The sequence below is a fragment of the Mastigoproctus giganteus genome, chromosome 10 (genome assembly GCF_048544385.1).
Source record: "Mastigoproctus giganteus isolate SK-2022 chromosome 10, ASM4854438v1, whole genome shotgun sequence".
NCBI classification, from domain to species: Eukaryota; Metazoa; Arthropoda; class Arachnida; order Uropygi; family Thelyphonidae; genus Mastigoproctus; species Mastigoproctus giganteus.
Window position 1 is genome coordinate 158,826,244 of NC_143584.1, and position 23,029 is coordinate 158,849,272.

General features: G+C 36.4%; 1 protein-coding gene across 1 annotated transcript in view; it reads right to left on the reverse strand.

Moving 5' to 3' along the window:
• LOC150079412 (uncharacterized) overlaps positions 1-23,029 on the reverse strand; it is a 178,054-nt gene that overhangs the window by 64,192 nt on the left and 90,833 nt on the right. Inside the window, exon 6 of the mRNA XM_090383056.1 lies at positions 3,087-3,260. Within this exon, the coding sequence (XP_090239182.1) occupies positions 3,087-3,260 (174 nt within the window). The remainder of the gene's footprint in view (positions 1-3,086; positions 3,261-23,029) is intronic.

Here is a 23,029-nt window from a genome sequence, read left to right on the forward strand (position 1 = left end):
GTCTTTAATTTAAAATAAAAATAGTGCAATGTTTGTTGTAACTAGCTCTTAAAATCAATTTATTCTTTCTTGTAGACTTGAAAATGATAATTCATTATCACAATCAATTTGAAAACAGCACAGCATTTTTTTTCGATTGGGGTTTTCACCTAATTGAGATAATTTCTTTAATTTAAAAATAGCACAGTGTTTCATGTAACTAGTTCTTACAGTTACTTCATTCCTTTTTTTTTATCCTCCCTCCCTCTAAAATTTGACAATGATATCCACAAGGATTTCAAATTGTCATCAAAAATGACAATTTGAAATGTATAAATTACTGGAATGATTTTTTTTTTTTGCCAAGTTTTCTTTCCATCTAGTTTCAATAAACTTGATCATTTTTTCCAATAAAAATTTATGTGGAGTGCAACATTTTTTAAATCTGTTATTAGAATTGGTTATTTCCCATGTCTGTCTTTCTCTCACGAAATTATATACATTATTACACGACTGTGCAATGAAGGCTTATAGACTCATGAAACATGCCCACCGATTGTCAATTGTTGGACATGCTTCATGACACCAATGATCTGGTTACAGGCCAAATTGAGTGGTTCCAGAGCATTTTGCAAAGTTTCAGCATTCCTTTAAGGATCATTATTTCTATTGATTTTCTTTAGTGTTTACATTATCAATTTGAGCATCATCTCTACTGTGCTAGAACTCGAACCTAGTACAGTAATCATTGTTAGTTTTGAGTTGTGTGTCTATCTATCTTTCCTTGTCCTTCTTAAACTTCCCACTTTTGTGTCAGTTTGTGGAATTTTTAACCTCATTTATTTTTTGTATTTTTATTATTTTTAAAAGTTCTCTAACATATTTGCTATTTTATTTATATATTTTATTATATTGTCAATTGAAAAATTCTAATTAATATCTTCTAGCTAAATTACTGGCCTAATTATAGCTGTGATGGCATTGCATTAATAGTTTTATATGCTCTTCATTTTTTTACTAACTGCAATAACAATATATATAAAGTAGAGTTAAGAAGTTTCCAGTTGCTGTAGTTAAAATGCATGTTTCAACCAGTATCTGCATGTATACCGAATTTGATTAATTATTCAGTACATGTTTTCATTACTGTGTGCATTTGAAGTGCATTTATTTTATCATGATTTAGCAAAAAATTTCAAAATTTGTGACATCGTGTAAACATCAGATTTTGTCTATGCTTTCAAAACACTGGCAAAGATGTCAGGTGTATGGAGAGGATTTCTATTTCGTCATGTTTGAATGTCATCATATATTCAAAGAGGAAATGGGTTTAGTTATTTGGTTTTTTTTTTTAGGAGCATTAGCAACTAAGACATATTGCTCTGGGAATATGCAGTGGTCATTCCCTCCATATCCTCCGTATTTGGTGGTCAAGGGGTCGAACCCCGGTCTAATCAAGAAGCGTGTGCTACGCACTGCTGCTCCTTCCCACCTGCCTACGGAGGTGCCAGGGTTTAGCATATGATAGTACTTCTTTTAGCACTAAGCTGAAAGAAGTACTTTAATGTAACTGTTCATAAACCTGAGGAAATTGAAAGAGCAGAATAATTCATGTATCAGAATCACTGTGACTTTTGATAAATTTGTGGAAGCTTTGAATATTTCATACAGAAGTTAGCATGGAATTTTTAGTGATGATCTGAACGTGCATCGAGTTGCTCAGCATATGGATGCATGCCCTTGCTTAAATCAATGCAATGGGGTGGGTAACAATTTGCATCAATCTCATAGTGCATCTAAAAATGATCCATTGTTCCTAAAATTCATCATTACTGGGGGATGAGATTTGATGTTTTTCCTGTGACCCACAAACAATGACAAATCATTAACTTGGAAATTGCCTTAACAATGTGATAAAAAATTTTTTTAGTAAGAAATGTCAAAAAGGAAAGTGATTTAGAATTTCTTTTTGACCATCACAGTATCGTGTACTATTAATTTATTCCTCAAGGTGCCGTTGTAAATAAGGAAAGATATATACGGATACTGTGCTGGCTGTGAGAGGGAATTTGCAGAAAAAACATCCAGAAAAATGGGCAGTGAAAGTTGTTGAACAACAAGGCATGTGCACACCGCTCATTTCTTGCACAAAACAGTTCACTAAACATAATACTGTTGTGTTACCACATCCCCCTTACTTGCCTGACCTTCTTCTAATCATGCAATTTTTTCTATTTCCTGAAAATGAAACATTTATGAAGCTATCCGTTCCAAAGTGAACAAGAGGTTATTGACATAACTCAAGATGCTTTCTGTGCCATCTAGCTGGAATAATTCCAGAAATTCTACTAGAAACAGAATAAATTGTGGCTGTGTCTACTTTTAATTATGTTTAATGTAAGAATCCAGGAACTTTTATGTCTGTACCATATATATATATATATATATATATATATATACTTACATAAATGGTGCAAATAATAAGCACAGCATATCATTATAATAAAATTTATTTATGTCATTATTCCAGAATTGATAAAGTGATTTGATATTAATGGCATATACAATATTAATATCCAATTTCATATCAATTAACATCTTTTACCAGAAAGACTGTTACAGTAAATATGATTTTCAGCCAATGATTTCCTAATAAGGTGATGTCACAATCTATTCTATAGTAAATCAATCAGATTCATTTGTGGTGTGTTTCAGTGGTAGGATTTTTGTTCAAGGTTCTGGCCTTTATTTTATTTTCACGAAACTTGAATTTCTATTTTCGGTTATTTAATCAATCAGTGGTAGGATTTTTGTTCAGGGTTCTGGCCTTTATTTTATTTTCACTCTATTTTCAAAACCTGAATTTCTATTTTCAGTTATTTAATCAAGATGGGCATTTTGTTTTCTTGTTTTGCACTTCAACTTAATGAAAAATCTTACTCCTGTTACAATAACATCACCTGCGGCACATCAAGATGTTACAGCCTTAGCTCAGAATCCTTAAATCTCAAAATGACTAATAACAATATATATATATATATATATATATATATATATATATATATATAAATATAAAAAAAAAAAAAAAAAACTAAACATAATCATACTTTTGGTGGTGAATGTAAAGACTGTCCATTAGTTTGTACAGTTGTTCCTGTATTTGGAGACTTGTCTTCTTGTTGAATCGTCTGATATTGCTGAAGCTGTGGAGCTGTTATTTGAGGTGCTACTTGAATAAGGTTAGGTGCTTGGGTTGGTGACAATAAAGGATGGGCCATTAACTAAACAAAAAAAAAAAAAAAGGAAAAAAAAATCACGCCATTATACCACTACCCTAGAGGAGCTTTCACTTTCCTACAGCAAAATCATTATTGATACACAACTCACTAATCAAAATATAGTATTTTTCAGAATCTGTGGTATAATACAAAGCAAAATTGAAAATAACAAAAGGAACCCTGATATCTTTATATAGAATGTATTAATAGTGGCAAATGATCAGTAAGCCAAAAACATAATTCGTCCTTCACTAAAAAAAAAACTAATTCAAAATTTTTTCTTCTAATAATGATAAATTTGTTTACAGTAGAATTCCAGTTATCTGAAACTTCAATCATCTGAAATATTTTTCATTTTTATTTTTTTTCCTTAATTTTAATTAAAGAAATAATTAATGCATTCATTTTTCAACTGTAAGAAACAAAATTATCTCATGAATATAATGAAATCATGGTTCCACATATATAAAACACATACATAAAGCATTATGAATGAAGCAAAAAGGAGTAAATTTCATTTTTGCCAATTTTATATAATACTGATATATGCTGATATGATGCGTGAAAACTTCACTGTTAAAAAAAAAAAGAAAGGCAACAAATTCACCATTACAAAAATTACTGCAAATAAGAATTAATGTAATAGTAATTTTGTAGACATTTTACTTTATTTTTCACAGAATTTTTTTAGGCATAACATCAGTGTGGTTGGTGTTACACTGGAATCAAGGTGGTATGCATAATCTACCCAGCCCGCTTGGCTTTTTTCAAATACACATCAGATGCCTTGGTTTTTTTATAAACTTTATTCTTTTTAATTTTTATTTGAAACCCCTTGTTTTAATTTTTCATAAACAGGATTTTCCCTTTGTACAGTTTACAAATTTTTTTATAAACACTCACGGCATTTTTAACAGCAATACACAAAGCTAGAAATGGTTACTTTTGTAATAATCCAGGTTACCAACGTTTTAACAGATGAGGAACTGGTTTCATCACTAAATACTGATTTACTGATGCATTACTTAAGGTTAGATTGTACCTTAAGTAGTGCATACAGGTCTACACTGATGAGCCAAAATATTATGACCAGCGAGTTGTTATGCAAATCGAAGCAATTGCAGGTGAATTACGGCACATGTGCGGGCCGTAATTCACCTGCAGTTGCTTAATAAAAAACATCCGATACCGAGCTCCATTAATCAGTGTTACTCTTGTTCTTCAGATGGGAAAGGCAGCGGACTTAAGCAAGTTTGACAAAGGCCAAATTGTAATGACCAGACGACTGGGTCAGAGCATATCTGAAATGACACGGCTGGTGGGGTGCTCACAGTCAGCCGTGGTTAGTACTTACCGAAAGTGGTTTGAGGAGGGAAAACCCACAAACCACCAGCGAGGTGTTGGATGACCACGGCTCATCAATGCTTGAGGTGAGCAAAGGCTCTCCCGCATGGTACGTGGCAACAGAAGGGCGGCTGTGGTGCAACTCGCAATTAAATGGAATGCTGTCGACAGGAGTAATGTGTCACAATACACAGTACATCAAACCCTGCTGAAAATTGGGATGCATAGCCACAGGCCGCTCCGAGTGCCCATGCTAATCATGGTTCACCGGCAGCAGCGTCTACAATGGGCATGCGAGCATCGAAACTGGACCTTGAGTGATTGGAAGAAGGGTCGTCTAGTCTGATGAATCATGCTTCCTGTTGCACCATGTGGATGGCCGGGTACACATGCGTCGTTTACCTGGGGAAATGATGGTGCCTGGATGCACCATGGGACGAAAACAAGCTGGTGGCAGCGGTGTCATTCTTTGGCCGTGTTCTGCTGAGATACCCTGGGTCCAGTCATCCATGTTCCAGGCACTCTGACATCTACCACCTACCTAAACATCATTGCTGACCAGGTAAACCTTTTCATGGCAACGGTCTTCCCCTCTGGCGGTGCCGTCTTTCAGCAGGATAATGCGCCATGCCACACTACCCGGATTGTTTGAGACTGGTTAGCAGAACATGAGGAAGACTTCCAGGTAGACTTCCCTGGCCTCCAAATTCCCCAGACATCAATCCCATCGAGCATCTGTGGTTTGTGTTGGAACAGCAACTCTGATCTGTGGCATCTCAACCACAGACCTTACAGGAGTTAAAGGATCTGCTGGTTACATGTTGGTACCAGATACCAAAAGACACATTTAGAAATTTTGTAGCATCCATGCCTTGCCAGGTACGAGCTGTTTTGGCTGCATGTGGAGGACCAACATCATATTAGGTAGGTGGTCATAATGTTTTGGCTCATCAGTGTATGTGCTTCATTTTATGAAGGATGTGGATCTGGTGGGATGGTTGTAGAGAAGGGCAATAAGGTTAGCCAAGGACACAAAAGGATACTCTTAATAACAACAACAACAACAACAACAAAAAAAAAGACTTCAATTGAAAACAGCTAGAAGAATTTTTTAAAGTGTTTAGGGCTTTAAATGGTTTTAGCCAATTAAAGGCTGATGGAATCCTTACACTTTCTTGGATAACACACATAAGGGAACATAAATTGAAAAAAGGATGGCAACAGAAGAGATGGATGAACATTTGCTATCAACCAAAGAGTAAATAATAGTTGGAACAAACTTTTATTTGGAAGTGGGTAGTCTATTTAATTTAAGGAAGAATTAGACAAATTATTAGAAGGGATGGACAGATGAGGTGGATAGTTTTTTTTTTTTTTTTTTTTTTTGTGGCTGATGAACTGGCTTATATGCTGTATGAGCCTGCTTCCTTGGATCATTTGCCACTAATACCCATACTAATTTGAATCCAGAAAAGTATATTAATATGATTGGGTGGTACATTATGGTGAATATATATTATGGAAACCAACAGCCTAGTGAACTGTTTAACACCTTTCCAATCACTATTATGGGCCAAATCACAAGAATTGAATAAGAATCTTATTAAGAATTGAATAAGTAGCTTATAGACCTAGTCAAGCTCTGTGGTTTATTTTGAATTTAGATAGTGCGATTTGGAAAGTAAATAATACCTCGTGTCTGTAGATTAACCATTCGTAACTTGCCGCCATTATACGATACAATGTGTGCTAGTGTAAGGTTTAACGGAAAACTAGATAGCGAGTATAGTAGTATCAATTAATCAGTAAAATTTATTAATCTTATTAAATTTCATTGTCAATTGAATTGTGCTTTTTTAACTAAATAAATATAGCGACCTAGTTATTACAAACGTAACATCATAAATTAATACATACAAGTTGACAGGGGATTAGAAAGTCATATAACATAACTCGGAGATAATATTCGATACCAAAATACATATATATAGTGTTATAACTGCATTGGGATTTAGGTTTGAGGTTATATTTTGTACTGGAATTTCACTGAACTTGAATAGAAATCATGATTGAGACCAGAGCAGCAAAGCAAAAGGCTCAAACTAGTGGAAGTGCTGTGGCTCAGGGGAGAAGGGGGCGGGCAGTTGTCCTCTGAATCACAGGCTATTGAAATGTACTGCTTGTTTCATGTTTGTGGAGCAATCAAGAACGAGACATGATATTGCCAAGAGGAATGTCTTTGTGTGTGTGAGCACGATGTAAGGAGTGCGAGGAAATCAGGCGCCAACTCGGCATTGTTATGGGCTTATATGAGAGCTTGAAGGACAGGGTGGATGACCTCGAAGGATTTAAACTGAGGGGCCCATCAGGCTCTCAGCTGCCCACATCAATGCCAGAGCTTGCACTTGAACATCATGCAACACAGCGGCAACCCCCAAGGTAGAATGCGCTGGTCCCAAAGGAACTAGTTGTTGTAGGTGACTCTATTGTCAGGGAAATAGGGAACATATTGTGCAAAAAGGATAGATGGAACAGGCCAGGGTATGTCTGCCAGGGGCAAAGGTTAATGACGTTGTAGGGTAGATATCATCCTTTAAGTGCACAAAGGGCAATATTATATTGTTGTAAATGTTGGCACTAATGATATTAAGAGTAGGAGACTGGCAGAATTACTTAACAAGTACAAGACAATGCTGAAAAAAAAAGCCGTGAGTTAGGGTTGAATTAGAAAGTGTCTGCAATTCTGCCCAGACACGATAGGAGGGAGTATATGATGAGTGCCTTGTCAATCAATTCTGCCCTGGAGAGATTGTGCAAGGCTCAACGGGTAGAATTTTTCTCAGCTGGATCTGTGCTTGTTAACAGGAAAGACTGTTTCTAGAGAGATGGGATACACTTAAATAGAAAGGGTGCAAGAATATTTGCTGATGCTATTGAGGCAGAGTTAGGTGGGTCGGAAAACTGCCAACTTGGGGGGAATACACAGACTAATAGATTAACAGTAGCAGCTGGCAGAGGTAAAAGTGATTCTTGCACTACTTCTATTGAAATGCAATTGAGCAGCAGCCTGGAAAGCAATACAATGGGAATTTTTAGGACTGCTGGGAGCTATAGTGGAACAAGTAAATACATGGGCTGTGTTAGAGTAACTAAGAGCAGAAACAGGTGCATGTATCCTTGCATGTACGCCAATGCTAGGTGACTTTCATCAACCGGTGAAATACCACCACTTTGCTTATTGGAGGCTTGAAGTGGTGAAACCCATGTTTAGTCTCTAGAGCAAAGTTTCCGGCATCCCCCTCCCCCCATACTTCTCCTTCAACCATTGCTTTTTTAACCCAAGCACGGTACTAAGTACTATAGGTCCTAATACCTCTCGTGTTTGGGGTTCACATAAAAAAAAAAAAAAAAAAAGTATGGTTAATAAATGCGATGAGCTTGAAATGCTAGTCAAGAAATCAAAGGCAGATATTGTTGGGATATCAGAGACATGGTGTCACACAGACATAAACAGTGCAGAACTGGAATTTAGGGAGTACAATGTGTACAGAAAGGATAGACAGGACAGGAAGGGAGGAGGGGTTATGCTGTTAGTAAAGAAACACATACAATCTAAGGAAGTGCATCCAATTGATGTGGGTGGACAATGCAATGTTCAGTCTGTTTGGTGTGACATAAGCACTGGAAAAGGAAAAATGAGAGTAGGTGTGTGTTAAAGGCCTAATGAATCTGATGAGTATAATGAGCAATTGTGCAGAGAAATAGAGTGGGCCAGTAAATTAGAGTGTCTTATAATGGGGGATTTCAATTTCCCCACAACCCACAAATTCCAGATATTGACTGGAATTTGTGGGTTGTTCACATTAGCAAAGCTTTTGTGGATTTATTGGATGATTGTTTTCTACAGCAGCATGTTTGGGAGGCAACTAGAGAGAGTAATACTCTTGATCTGATTATCAGTAGCGATTCTTCATGCATTAAGAATCTGCAGAGAGAGGAACCACTAGGTGGCAGTGATCACAGTGTGCTGAAGTGGGATTTATTCAAAGAGGTAACTACCATCAAGGGTAAAGCAAAGGATTTTTGCTTTCGTAAAGGTGACTACGGTGGTCTGAGACAGTATTTAAATTCTATACGGTGGAACCAACTGATGATGTTACCAACAGCAAATTCAAAATGGGAAGCATTCAAAGAATTAATCTTGGAAGCTACTAGGCTTTTCATACCAACTAAGAAATATTGTTCAAGATTTAGGCCTAAATGGATGTCAGATGAACTAATTAGGCATGTGACAGAGAAGAAAAATGCATGGGATACATATAAATTAACTATATAATATCGGTGTTTAGATACACCATAGATAACTCTTAATAAACTACAAAGTAGTTGTTGTAGGCATCATTTGCTGTTTCTCATATTGTGCTCTGCCTTCACGACGAGTTGCCATGATATTGCACTACTTCGAATAAGTAACTCTTCACTAATAGAGAAGACTATTGTTACTTATTCTCGGTTGAGTACCACCACCCAGACAGCACTGTTTCACGGCTATTGGCCGATCATCAGTGGGTGGGCAGGTACCCTGGTAATGCAGACATGACGACCCAGTTGTGAAGTTAATCACACAATATGAGAGATGCCAAGAGGTGTAGATGTCAATATTTAAAATAAATAAATGCACAAGGCATAATACTTTAAGAGTTTGGTATCTATATGATATCGGTGTTTAGATACACCATAGATATTATATAGATACCAAACTCTTAAAGTATTATGCCTTGTGCATTTATTTATTTTAAATATTGACATCTACACCTCTTGGCATCTCTCATATTGTGTGATTAACTTCACAACTGGGTCGTCATGTCTGCATTACCAGGGTACCTGCCCACCCACTGATGATCGGCCAATAGCCGTGAAACAGTGCTGTCTGGGTGGTGGTACTCAACCGAGAATAAGTAACAATAGTCTTCTCTATTAGTGAAGAGTTACTTATTCGAAGTAGTGCAATATCATGGCAACTCGTCGTGAAGGCAGAGCACAATATGAGAAACAGCAAATGATGCCTACAACAACTACTTTGTAGTTTATTAAGAGTTATCTATGGTGTATCTAAACACCGATATTATATAGATACCAAACTCTTAAAGTATTATGCCTTGTGCATTTATTTATTTTAAATATAAATTAACATATGACACAGAAGCCTATGATAGATATAAGCTGGTCTGTAACCAAGTTACAAAGAAGGTTAGGCAGGCGAAGGCAGATTACGAGAAATCTTTGGCAAAGGATGCAAAGAAAAACAGCAAAGAGTTCTTTACTTATGTAAACTCTAGAAGGAAGGGGATGAATCACATTAGTCCACTTGATACTGATGGTTCAACTGTTGATGATCCTCTGCTCAGGTAGCTAACAAACTAAATGAATATTTTTCATCGACATTCACACACGAGGAGTTATTCAAGGAGGGAAATGTCAGAGGTGTATTCAACTCTGGCAGTAAGCTAGATAATCTTGTAATAACGGAGAGTAAAGTGGAAGAGAAATTGTTGAAGATAAACACAAGAAAGGTGCCTGGGGTGGATGGAATCTATCCAGTTATATTAAAGGAGGCGGCAAAGGAAGTAAGCAAACCCTTGGCCATAATTATGAGAGTTTCCCTGGACTCAGGGGAGGTACCATTGGACTGGAGATGTGAAAATGTGACCCCAATCCACCAAGGAGGATTAAAGGGATACATGGGTAATTACAAACCTGTTAGTTTAACTTCTGTTACAGGGAAATTAATGGAGACACTGGTTAAAGAAGCATTGCAGGATCATCTAGACAAGCCTTCAGATATAGCTCGGACACAGCATGGGTTTGTTAAGGGGAAGTCGTCTCACTAATTTGATTGGATACTATGATGTAGCCACAAAGGAACTGGATGCAAAGAATAACTTTGATATCATACATTTGGATCTTAGAAAAGCCTTTGATACTGTTGCACACGGAAGACTGCTGCACAAATTGGAGCAGTGTGGCATTGGAGGCAAATTGCTGCTATGGATAAAGGGATGGTTGAGGTGGAGAAGACAGAGAGTGGTAATCAACGGACACTGCTCTTCGTGTACTAATGTTATTAGTGGAGTCCCTCAGGGTTCAGTGTTGGGTCCATTGTTAATTTCTCTATTTATAAATGATATTGATGATGGTATATCAGGCTTAATGTCCAAGTTTGCAGACGATATGAAGTTTTCTGAGCAGTGCAGACTGTCTGCAAGAGTAGCTCATGATGTCTTGTCAATGATATACAGGAATTTTTCTAGCAGGGATAGAAAATAGGAGGTGATTATCCCCTTGTATAAGGCAATTCCTTCAATACTTGAAGGAATCTGCAAGGCTTTAGGGGGTAAATTTTTATCAGCATGGCCCACACTTGTAGGTAGAAGGAATTTGTTTTGTAGAGACGGGATACACTTAAACAAAGGTGGTGCAAAAGTTTTTGCCAGTATTATTGAGGATACCTTAAAGGTTCAGGGAAACTGCTAGTTAGGGGGGATGTGGGTAATACTGACACGCGTTTATCTGATAATATTGGTCAATGTAACTCTTGCACATACCTTAAGAGTTCTTATCTGTTACCCCAACTGGACGTATTATCTAGATGTTCTGGGGCAGAAACGTTTCACGTGAGCGGGTAGCTAATATCAGGGAAGAGAGCCTAAAAAACTTCAAGGGTTGTGTTAGGGTTGTTAAATATACAAGAACAGTAAATCTTAATTGTTTATACAGTAACGTTAGAAGTGTCGTCAATAAAATGAGCGAATTCGAACTGCTGGTTAAAACAAGTAACGCGGACCTAATAGGGCTTACAGAGACGTGGTGCCACCCGGAAATTGGGGATGATGAGTTTCAGTATGGCTTGTATAATGTATTTAGGAAGGATAGGGTAGATAGAAGGGGTGGTGGGGTAATGCTTCTTATCAGAAGCAGCCTGAGTGCGACGATAGCTTTCCCGGATTCAGACATTTCACATGCTAGTATAGAGTCTGTATGGTGTGAGATAGTTGGAAACAAAGGTATAATGCGAGTAGGAGTAATTTACAGACCAGGTGATTGTGAAGATTATGACAAAGCCTCTACATGCAAATGGAATGGGCAAGTAAGCGTCAATGCCTTATTATGGGTGATTTCAATTTGCCTCTAATTGATTGGAGTAAATGGGAAGGAAACTCGACATGGGGAACAAAATTTTTAAATCAACTAGATGACTGTTATTTGTATCAACATGTCAGGGAAAGACCTCATCATCACACATGAATCAGATGACATAACAGGGCTGACAGTAGAAGAACCAGTAGCAGGAAGTGATCACGGAGTTCTACGGTGGATGATGACGAGAGAGGTAGCAGAAGTAAAAGGCAAAGGAATGGGTTTTAATTTCAGAAAAGGAAATTACAATGCCTTAAGGTACTACATAGCCTCTATTAACTGGGTAGATATCGCACAGAGAATGAATACAATTGAACTGTGGTACGCTTTGAAAATATTAATCACAGATGCCTTGAATGCGTATATACCATTAAAAAAATACTCCACGAGAACGGTTCCAAGTTGGATGAATAGTGAAGTTGCCGCATTACTTGAGCAGAAAAAGGTGGCATGGAAAGGTTACAGAGCAATAAAAAGTACTGAAGCCTAGCACAGCTACAAGGTGATGTGTAATAGAGCCACAGAAAAGGTTCGACAGGCAAAGGCAGTTTATGAGAAATCACTAGCAAACAGAGCAAAGAGGGGGGATAAAGAATTCTTCACATATATAAATGCCAAGAAGAGCAGGACAAACCAGATCGGACCTTTACGTAAGGGAAAGGGGATATTAATAAATACACCAGCTGCCGTTGCAGATGAACTCAACAGTTATTTTGCATCGATATTTACAAATGAAAAGCCTTTTGTGGCAATGGGAAATTGTGGGAGTGAAGTTAAAAAATATGTAATTAATGATATTGAAATTTCGCAAGATTATTTAATGAAAAAACTTTCGAGTCTACAGACCAGTAAGGCTCCTGGAGTTGTTGGAATATACCCTATAATCTTAAGAGAGGCGGCAAGCGAGTGCACTGAACCATTGAGGCTAATTATGCGAGCATCACTAGACTCTGGGAAGATTCCCTTGGATTGGAAAAGTGCAAATGTATCTCCCATACATAAGGGTGGCTCTAAAAGTGAAGTTGGAAATTATCGACCTGTCAGTCTGACTTCAGTAGTAGGGAAAATCATGGAGGCAATGATCAAGGGTGGAATTCAGGATCATTTGGATCGAATTGAAATTCTCAAGGATACTCAGCATGGTTTTGTAAAGGGAAAATCATGTTTAACAAATCTGGTTCGCTATTTCGAAAGGGTCACTCACGAGCTGGATTTAGGGAATAATTTTGACATTGTTTATTTAGATTTCAGCAAAGCTTTTGACTCAGTCCCACATGAGCGGTTGCTTTATAAGCTGGAACAGGTTGGAATCATTGGAAAAATCCTTAGATGGATAGAAGGATGGCTTCAGGGCAGGAGGCAGAGGGTTGTGATAAATGGCTATTCCTCAGATTGGATTGATGTAAGAAGTGGGGTTCCCCAAGGATCAGTATTAGGACAACTTTTGTTTTTAATTTTCATAAACGACATTGATGAAGGGATAGAGGGCATGATGTCTAAATTTGCAGATGATGTTAAAATTGGTAGAGTAGTTAATGATCACTGTCAAGCTGAGCTTCTTCAGAGAGACCTAGATAGACTTCAGGAATGGTCAGAAAAATGGCAGCTGTGCTTTAATCCAACAAAGTGTAAGGTATTACACCTGGGAAACAGTAATCCCAAAAAAACTTATTCACTTGGTGGAGTTCAACTAAACCCAGTATTGGAGGAAAGGGACTTGGGTGTTACGATACGGTCAGACATGAAATTCTCTGAGCATTGTAAACAGGTTGCAAGGAAGGCCCATGGTGTCCTATCGATGATCTATCGAACTTTTGCAAGTAGAGATAGGGACGTGATAATCCCATTATATAAGGCTTATGTTAGACCACACTTGGAATACTGTGTTCAAGTATGGAGACCGCACCTAAAGAAAGACATCGAGCTTCTTGAAAGGGTGCAAAGAAGGGTAACTCGCCTGGTGAGATCGGCAAAAGGGCGTCCTTATGAAGAAAGACTTCGAATATGTGGGTTGCAGAGTTTGGAAACTAGACACCTTAGAGGAGATTTGATTGAGGTGTTTAAGGCTCTGAGAGGCATCAGTAAAATGAATGAGGACAAAATTTTCAAGATTATAAATGATGCTAGAACTAGGGGACATAAAGTCAAGTTATGGGGGGGAAATGTTTAGATTGGACTGCAGGAAGTTTTATTTTAGCCAGCGAGTTATAAATTACTGGAATAAATTGCCTTCATGGGTGGTAGAGGCCGACAGTTTGGGGAAATTCAAAGGTCATCTGGATAGTACTTTCGGGTAAGGGAAGTGCATAGGATGATAGGTTTAATTTCCTTTTTATTTTATTTTTTATTTTAATTTATTTATTAATTATTATTATTTAGTTATTTATTTATTTTTTTTTTGTTTTTATCATTGTTTTGTTCGGATTTTTTTTTTTTTTTTTTTTTTTTTTGGCTGGTGCAGCATAAGCCATAGGCTATCTTGCACCATGCGGCCGTTACTAATACTAAATACTAAAATACTAATATCTGCCTTGGATGTCTTAACCAGCACTTCAAAATCATCAAATTTGTTTACTATACTCCTAGCATTGATATACATGCAAGTATACACACACCTGTTCTTACTTTTTGTTATCTAACATAGCCCATGAATTTACCTGTTTCGCATTGATTCACAGTAGGCCGTGAAATCCCCAGCACTTTGATTTCCAGGCTCCTGCACGTTCCAATAGAAACAGTGCAAGAATCGCTTTCACTTCTGCCTGTGGCCACTATTAATTTATTAGTTCATGTATCTCCTCAAGCTAGCAGTTTCCCCACCCACCTAATGCTGCCTTGATAGCATCAGCAAATATTCTTGCACCCTTTATATTTAAGGGTATCTCATCTCCATAGAAGTAGTCTCTCCTGTTAACAAGCACAGACCATGCTGAAAAAATTCTACCCCATGAGCGTTGCACAAACTTTCCAGGTCAGAATTGACTGACAAGGCTCTCATCATACACTCCCTTCTATTGTGCTTGGACAGAATTGCAGACACTTTCAAATTTAACTCTAACTCACAACTTTTCATCAACATTGCCCTTTACTTGTTAATTACGTCAGCAGATCTCTTACTCTTAATTATTTGAAGTTTGAATTGGTCAAATCCATTTATGGCCTCAAAAGTAAAGCTCTGGTCTTACACTATCTCTTTTATCATTGAGTACAAGTTCTCCAGGTATAATGGGAATCATGGTGAGACACAATATTCTTTACATTTTGATGGTATAGTTTTAAAACTATTTTTGAAGGCAAGCCATTAGTTTTTTACAGGCACTTTCTGCAGAAAAATCACAATAGATAAACCTCTAGGAAGCAACTGGATCAGCTACTGAATCATCATGATGCCTCTTTTCTTCCAGCTGTGACTAGTGGGAGGGATATAAATAGACAGTGCCGTCCCTAGGTATGGGCGAACTGGGAATTTAGGGAGCCCAAATTCCAATGATATTTTAATACAAAAATTACTGTAAAATCTCTACCAGAAACAGGATGGGAAAGAAAGATAAAAGCTGTTGAAACAATACAATATCAGTTACGCGATATTACAACTGCAATAAATGAAATCAAGGAATAGGCCAGATGAAAGAATGCAAAACTGCAGTCTGAAATATGAGAAAGTAATTTCTGTTAACAGAAATTACTTCTTTTAAATTTATTATAAGTGTAGTTGTTTAGTATGAAATATTATGTATTATAAATAAAGTAAGTAGAGCCATGCAAAGTAGTACAATTGATATGAACACTGCAATTATATTGATAGAAGGTGCTCTTAGTCAACTGAACAAATTTAAAACATTAGGATTTAAATTGTGTATGGATAAAGACAGTGCCTTCTTTGGGACAGTATGCCATACAGTTGCATACCAGCACCTTTATTAACAGCGACGTGTGACATTTGGATGCAGTGCACTTCGAAATTTGTAATATTCCGTAAATTTTTTTTCACATGTTTACCTACTATTCAAATAAGCTTAAAATGATTTAACTAAATTTGCATTTTTTACTGTCTATTGTTAAGATTTTTTCTATATAAAACTGTATAACCATTTTTATAATTCTAAATTACTCAGTCGGACCTCTGTTTAATTATTTTGAATTCCCCTTGGAAGTTACATTTAAAATAGTTTCCATTGACCGAAGAAAATTTTCAAATAGCGAACGGATTAGGAGAGAATTAACTCGGTACGCCCTGTTCACTTTTCTGGCCTTCAGGCAATTGGTGCTTCTGTGCGAATTAGGAGAGCTAAAGGGATTAGCATTCTACAACTTAGTGGTACCTGGTAAAACCTATCCGACTACCTGTCCCACATACAGAGAGTTGTGCTGGTCAAGAGTGAGCAGATCAAGGTGTATTCCCATGGGATCTGGCCCACCTTCTACTGCAGTGGTGTCCAACCTTTTCCCACACAGGGGCCATATTCAAAAAAATTCAAAGTTAGATTTCTTTAGTGTGTTATATTTTCGATATCTTATTGCATGTAAAAGTAAAATTGAAAATATTCAAAAATTTTATTAAGTACAATACACAATTACATTTACTGAACAAAACATTTAATTAGAAAATGTTTTTGATAATTAACAAAATTTAAAAATGCTGTTTTAGTTCACTTTCCTCGCAAGCCATAGGTTGGACACCACTATGAATCAACTGTAAGCGCCCTATTCGAGAATTAGAAAAGTGATTTTCTTTTACTGCAACAAATAATCATGTTATTTTGCGGAAGTGCATTATCCACATTTTCCCGTAAATTTTCCATATCTCTGTTTACATGATCACAGCACTTGAATATCCAAATGACACCAATAATTTGGACAGTTTCAAAAAAAAAAAAAAAAAAGGAAAGAAAGAAAGAAAAAAAGAAAGAAAAGAAAAGAAAAAATTCAAATTTAAGAACTAGTGACAATACCGATGACGAGAGAAGGACAATGAAGGCATCAATCCTTCTAAATATGAATTGTTGGCATTTTGTGAAAATGAAGTTAGAAAATTGTCAATTACAGTTAAATGTAATTCGTGGATATTGGGGATACCTAATTGGTAAGAAGCATTTGATGAACGCTCTTGAGTATGATACCAATTTCACCAAGTGAATGTGAGCTAGGATTTTCACAAATGAATCTGATCACCAGCCCAACCAGTGCTTTGTTGATGACAAAAACAGTTTCTTCACTACCACCGCTGACCCACTTTGATCTAGCAAAATATGTCGATTCGTGGCTGCTTCGGAAATATCATTCAGCAACCGACACACAAAGAAGAGGAAAAGAAGTTGGCATAGCATGTCAGATGAGAACTTAATAAAAATTTGGAATATTCTACAAAAACTTTATTATGAAATTATTTTTACTTATTTTACTCACAGTTTACTTATTTTTTATATACTTGAATAATAAATTTATGCTTAATAAACTGTGTTAATATACTTAATTTGTTGTTCTTATTCTAAAATACTACTAAAGTAACAATATCAAGGGAAAAAAAAAAAAATTAGAGTACTTTTCACATCCTTTTAATTTTCGATTTTTCCTGATAGCAAAGAATGAGTATCATCACCATTTTTTTTACAAAAAAGCACTGGATAAAGCTATAGACATTGCAACTGAGTTGGAAGTACTGTCACTGTTATCAGAAGTGAAAGTTTCTAGAAAAAAGTGCGAGTTTACCTATGAAACTTCATCAGATGAACTCTCTATTGATCAACCAAAAGGTTTGAAACAGAATTTTTTCAATATAACGATCAATGTAGCTATTGTTAGCTTACAAGAAAGATTTGATCAGATGAATGAAATATTCTCAGCTTTTCATCTTATTCTAAAATCAGAAAACTTCATCAATTTATTAGAAAGTGCAATAGAAACAAAATGTCAACACCTCGAAGGAATTCTCACTGATGAAGACGGGAGCATCGATGCCAATGAGTTATGTCAAGAAATCCAATCTTTGAAGATTTTAAAATGGAAAAAAAAAATTGGTTGCTTATAATTGACATTTATTCAAGAAAAACCATTTCTTCCCAATGTCACCATTTCTTTCAGATATTATTACATAAGGAAGCCACAGGCTTTTGCTGCACTGACAAAAAAAAACACAAGTAGATAAGAAAACACAAATTATTATGCTTTGCTTCTCACATAGGTAAGTATTCAGTAGACCTCTGAATTTATTTAAACTGTCAGCCTCAACTACCTGCAACGGTAACTTGTTCCAGCTATCAACTACTCGCTGGCTAAAGGAAAACTTCCTATAATCTAATCTAAACCTCAACCATTGTAATTTGAATTTATGACCCCTAGTTCTGGAATTGTTTAGAACAGTGAGAATTCCACCTTCATTCATTTTACTAATCCCTATCAGAGCATTATAAACCTCAATGAGGTCACCTCTGAGGTATCTGTAGCCCACATAATCGGGGGCTTTCCTCATACGGTTGTCCTTACCATTCGAGTTGCCCCATATTTGGACCCTTTCAAGAACTTGATGTCTTTTTTCAGATGAGGTCTCCATACTTGAACATAGTATTCCAAATGTGTTCTTACAATTGCCTTATACAGTGGATTATGACCTCCCTATCTATACAGGATAGCGCTCAATAAATCAATGATAGGCCACTATGGATTTATCTGGCTGCCTGTTTACACTGTTCAGAAAATTTCATATCGTATTTTCCAGATCCCTTTCCTCCACTGTTTTTAATTCAACCCCACCAAGTGTATAATTTATTTGGGGGTTGCTATTTCCAAGTGTAAGTAAGATCTTGCATTTAGCAGCATTAAAACAAACATAGCTGCCCTCATTTCTCTGGCTATCTTTGAAGTCTGTTGAAGTCCTCCTGAAGGAGCACTCCTTGACACACTGATCATTAACGACTACCAATCTTTACATCATCTGCAAATTTTGACATCACACATTCTATCTCTTCATCAATATCATTTATGAAAATGAGAAACAACAGTGGTCCAAGAACCAATCCTTGAAGGATCCCACTCCCGACGATCCCACTCCCGACGTTACACCAATCTGAACAATATTCATTAATCACAACCTTCTGCCTTTTACCTGCAGCCACCCAGATCCATCTTAGAATCTTACCAGTAATCCCAACCTGTTCAAACTTATACAGTAACCTGAGGGACTGCATCAAATGCTTTGCTAAGATCCAAATAAATCATGTTGAAATTATTCCCTAAATCCAGCTCAGTGCCCATGACTAGATGTTTTCATGACAAACGCATTGCATATCTGAGATTCAGCTTTGATGAGCACATCTATAGTTGATCTGTTTTTCCGAAAGTCATGTACCGAGTGAGCCTTGTGTAAACCATCCTTTTTTGAAAATTTTACATTGCCACTTGCGGTTGCCTCTGGAGAGAAATGATTTTCAAGACTCAAAACGATTAAAACATATTCACAAGCAACAATTGGCCAAGAAAAATTAATGAATTAGCCATTATGTCGATAGAACAAGATGTACTAAAAGATATAAAAACATCAGACGTTACAGATAAATTTATATCATATAAATATTATAAGATAATGATGAGAAAACTTTTAAGTTTATATAAATAATGTACTAGTTGTTAAAGTTTAAATAAATAATTTTTAGGTGTTCCTATATTTTTCAATTTTAAGAATTCCATCCTTAATTTTTGCAAGAGGGCCTCAGATGAATATTCCATCCAGAGCTGACAGAAGTCTAGGTACGGCAAGTAGTACATGTAGGGGTACTACCAAGGTTTCACTACGTTGAGGAGTTGGGTATACCTTTTTGTGTGTACAGCATAACTTCATTTAAAATTATATATATGTGTTTCTGTTTTAATCACAATGATGACTATTTCCATCTACAGTTTTAGGCCTCACTTTTTTTTAATAGCATCTCAACCTACTGATTCCCTCAACTATCACTCATCTCATTCCTTCTTTTTTAAAGGTGGTAATGTGCATATATCTATATTGATATGGGCACAGGCAGCATGGCACAAGGTTTATTGTGTTTATTATCAACCAGAATTAGACCCCATTAATTTTCATCATCTTTGGATGTCAAAGTAATAAACAATTTTTAACATTCTCATTAATTTATTGAAACATTCAACCAATACAAATTCTACAAAAAAAAAAAAAAAAAAAAAAAATTAATTCAAACAATTTATTAAAACAAGAACCAAATTAAAATAACTCTTGAAAACCAGAATTAGACCCCATTAATTTTCATCATTATCTTTAAATTGCAATCTTCTGACTTCTCTACAAATATAATAATAATAAAATTCTTTATTCAAAGAAATGTACAGGCACATGATTCCCACTATAGGCAACCAGAGGAATCTACGATTAGCTGGACACATTATTAAGTACATACAAAGCTACGTAGGTACATAGCATATACACAGAATACATAGACACTGATAATACCTCGTTTTCATCAACATAAGCTAACATAATCAGATTTGAATTAAAGCTAATTTATAATTTGAGCTTACAATAACATAGTTTTTTTTTTTTTTGTTAGTTGTTGGCGCATCAGCTTCTATGGCCATATTGCACCTCCCAAAGTTTTTGCATTTTACTGTGATCCAAGCCCGAGGCGGGAATCGAACCCGCAACCTTTGAGTTACCAGGCAGGCACTTTACCTACCTGGCTAGCCCGGTCGGCATAACATACAGTATAGTTTAATATAGTTGAAGTCATAAAATCTTCATTGACAATGAAGAAATTGCATGTCTTTTTCTTTTTCACCCTGCAAGAATGCGTTCACAGTCTGTGCAGTACTTTCTCCCACTGATCACGAAATGTTGGCTTGGCTGTACATGTAAATCAGTTAAACTTTGTTTAATTAATATATCACATGTATTTGAACATGTGATGTCTTTAAAAAACCATTTATTCCCACATGCACCACCTTCAGTCTGCATGTGTAGCACAGTAGTATCGTTGCTGTCCATCCCCACACCGAGTGGAAAAGGGTCAGGTTCAAATCCTGTCGATGACTCAAGGAACTTTTATGGGCTTTTTTCACTCTTTAGCTCAGTTAGTCAGTCTCAGGCGTAGATAGCAAGGTTTTTTCCCTAGAAACAGGTTTTTTCGTAAAGCAAAACAGGCAAATTGACTAGAGAACAAATGCAATTTACAGACACAATACACATGGGTATATGTAATAACTTACTGGGTGACCCTAATGTAATACAGTAGAACGTCGATTATCCGAACTAACTCGGACCAGGGTTGGTTCGGTTAATCAAATAGTTTGGATAATCAAACATACATGAGAATACCCAGTTTATATGAAACAAAGTGTAATAGGCCTACAATTAAATTATTGTATGCAAGGTTTTTGCTACTGTATTTTGAAATATGAAGTACATATTATAAAAAAATAATTGATTTAGGAAATGGTTTGTAAATAATAACCAAAACATTTAAGAAACAATGTATATTATATATTACATTTATTTTGAACTTACCTAATTGTTTTACATGGTTTCAACTATAAATCACACTTTTTTTTTTTACATAAACAGAAATAAACAAACACAAGTAATTGCACACAAATAAGAGTATAATGAATCTTGGAAAGGTTTATTTTTTAAAATATGTAATCTTGAATTTTTCTTTGGAACATGAGATTGTCTTTTTTTTTGTGGCAAAGTCTCTCATCCTCTTTAATAGCAATATCTCCATAGAATTGCATTCACAGTTGCTCACACCACGCCATTGCAGTTTTTAGCCAGTGAAGGCCTACGTGTGAGTGGACCCACTCCCTCTTCTTTTTTTGTCATAAGAATCACCTTGGTTAAAGTAAGCACATTCTTCATCCTGGACTAATGAAACAATTTCTTCTTCAGTTAAAATATGGATAATCAGGATCATCAGCATCGTTGTTTAACCATACCTCTGCATGATCTTGCCCACACTCGGAAAACCCAAGAATCCTTTGAAATAAAGTTACAATCTCACCTACATCTTCAATCAAACCTTGTACATCTGTGACCATCTCTTCGGCAGCACCCCAAAGTTTATGGCATGCCTTTTTCAGATTTCTCTCCGACAACATGTTCTAGGCATCTGCTAACATGTAGCAACAATCCTTAATGTTGAGCTTCATCTCCCTCTGGTAGCAGCGAGTGACGCAAGATGTGTTTTGTACATCTTTTTTAGTTTTTCTGTCACCTTGTCCATTGGCTACAGCAGGGCTATAACATTAGGGGGTAAAAACCTGACAATGAAGTTCTCGTCAATTGAATTCAGTTTTTCAAGAGGAGGGTGCGATGATGCATTATCAATAATAAGCAAAATTTTATCAGCTTTACCCTCATTTTCTCGATGCCTCTTCACACTTGGAATAAAACCTTGACTAAAACAATCCAAAAAAACGTTGGAATTCATCCAAGCATTTTTCTATCCTTCATATTGTATTGCTAGGCACTTTACACCTTTAAAGCAGCTTGGATTTCCCAATCACCAACAATGGGTAAACACGCTGTCCACTTGCATTTGCACACACCATAACTGTAACACCCTGTTTGTTAGCTTTGAAATGATGAGCAGTCGTTTTGCGTCGTGATGCAAGTGATTTACTCGGGAGTGACTTCCAATTAAGATGAGTTTCATCTGCATTGTAAACGTCATCCTTGGAAAACCTTCTTCCTCTGCCATTTTCAGAAAAGACACTTTAAAAGCTTCTGCTATCACCTGATAAAGCTTCTCCTTGAATTTCAAGCTCCCTTGTACCGCGGCAAGATTTGAAATTATTCAGCCATCCTGTACTGGCTTTAAATTCAGAGGGCTTTTAAAATTTTGATTCAATTGTAATGCTTTTTCGTTTCGCATAACAGAGATCCAGAAATATGTTTATGGCTATCTTTATGCAGAAATACCATGTTTATAATTAAGAGTATGTGGCTGCTATACTAATTCTAGTAGCTTTTAACATTATTGTTAGATTTACTTTTACCTCCAATTTCTAAAATATCTTGGCAAAGGAAACCACAATTACATTGCTCATTACATCGGCTTCTGTGGCCATAATGCACCTCCCAAAGTTTTTGCATTTTACTCTGATCCAAGCCCGAGGCGGGATTCGAATCCACAATCTTTGTGTTGCCAGGCTGGCACTTTACCCACCTGGCTAGCCCGGTCGGCAATCACAATGTATTTATGTGGGATTTATGCTCCCAAAGGGAA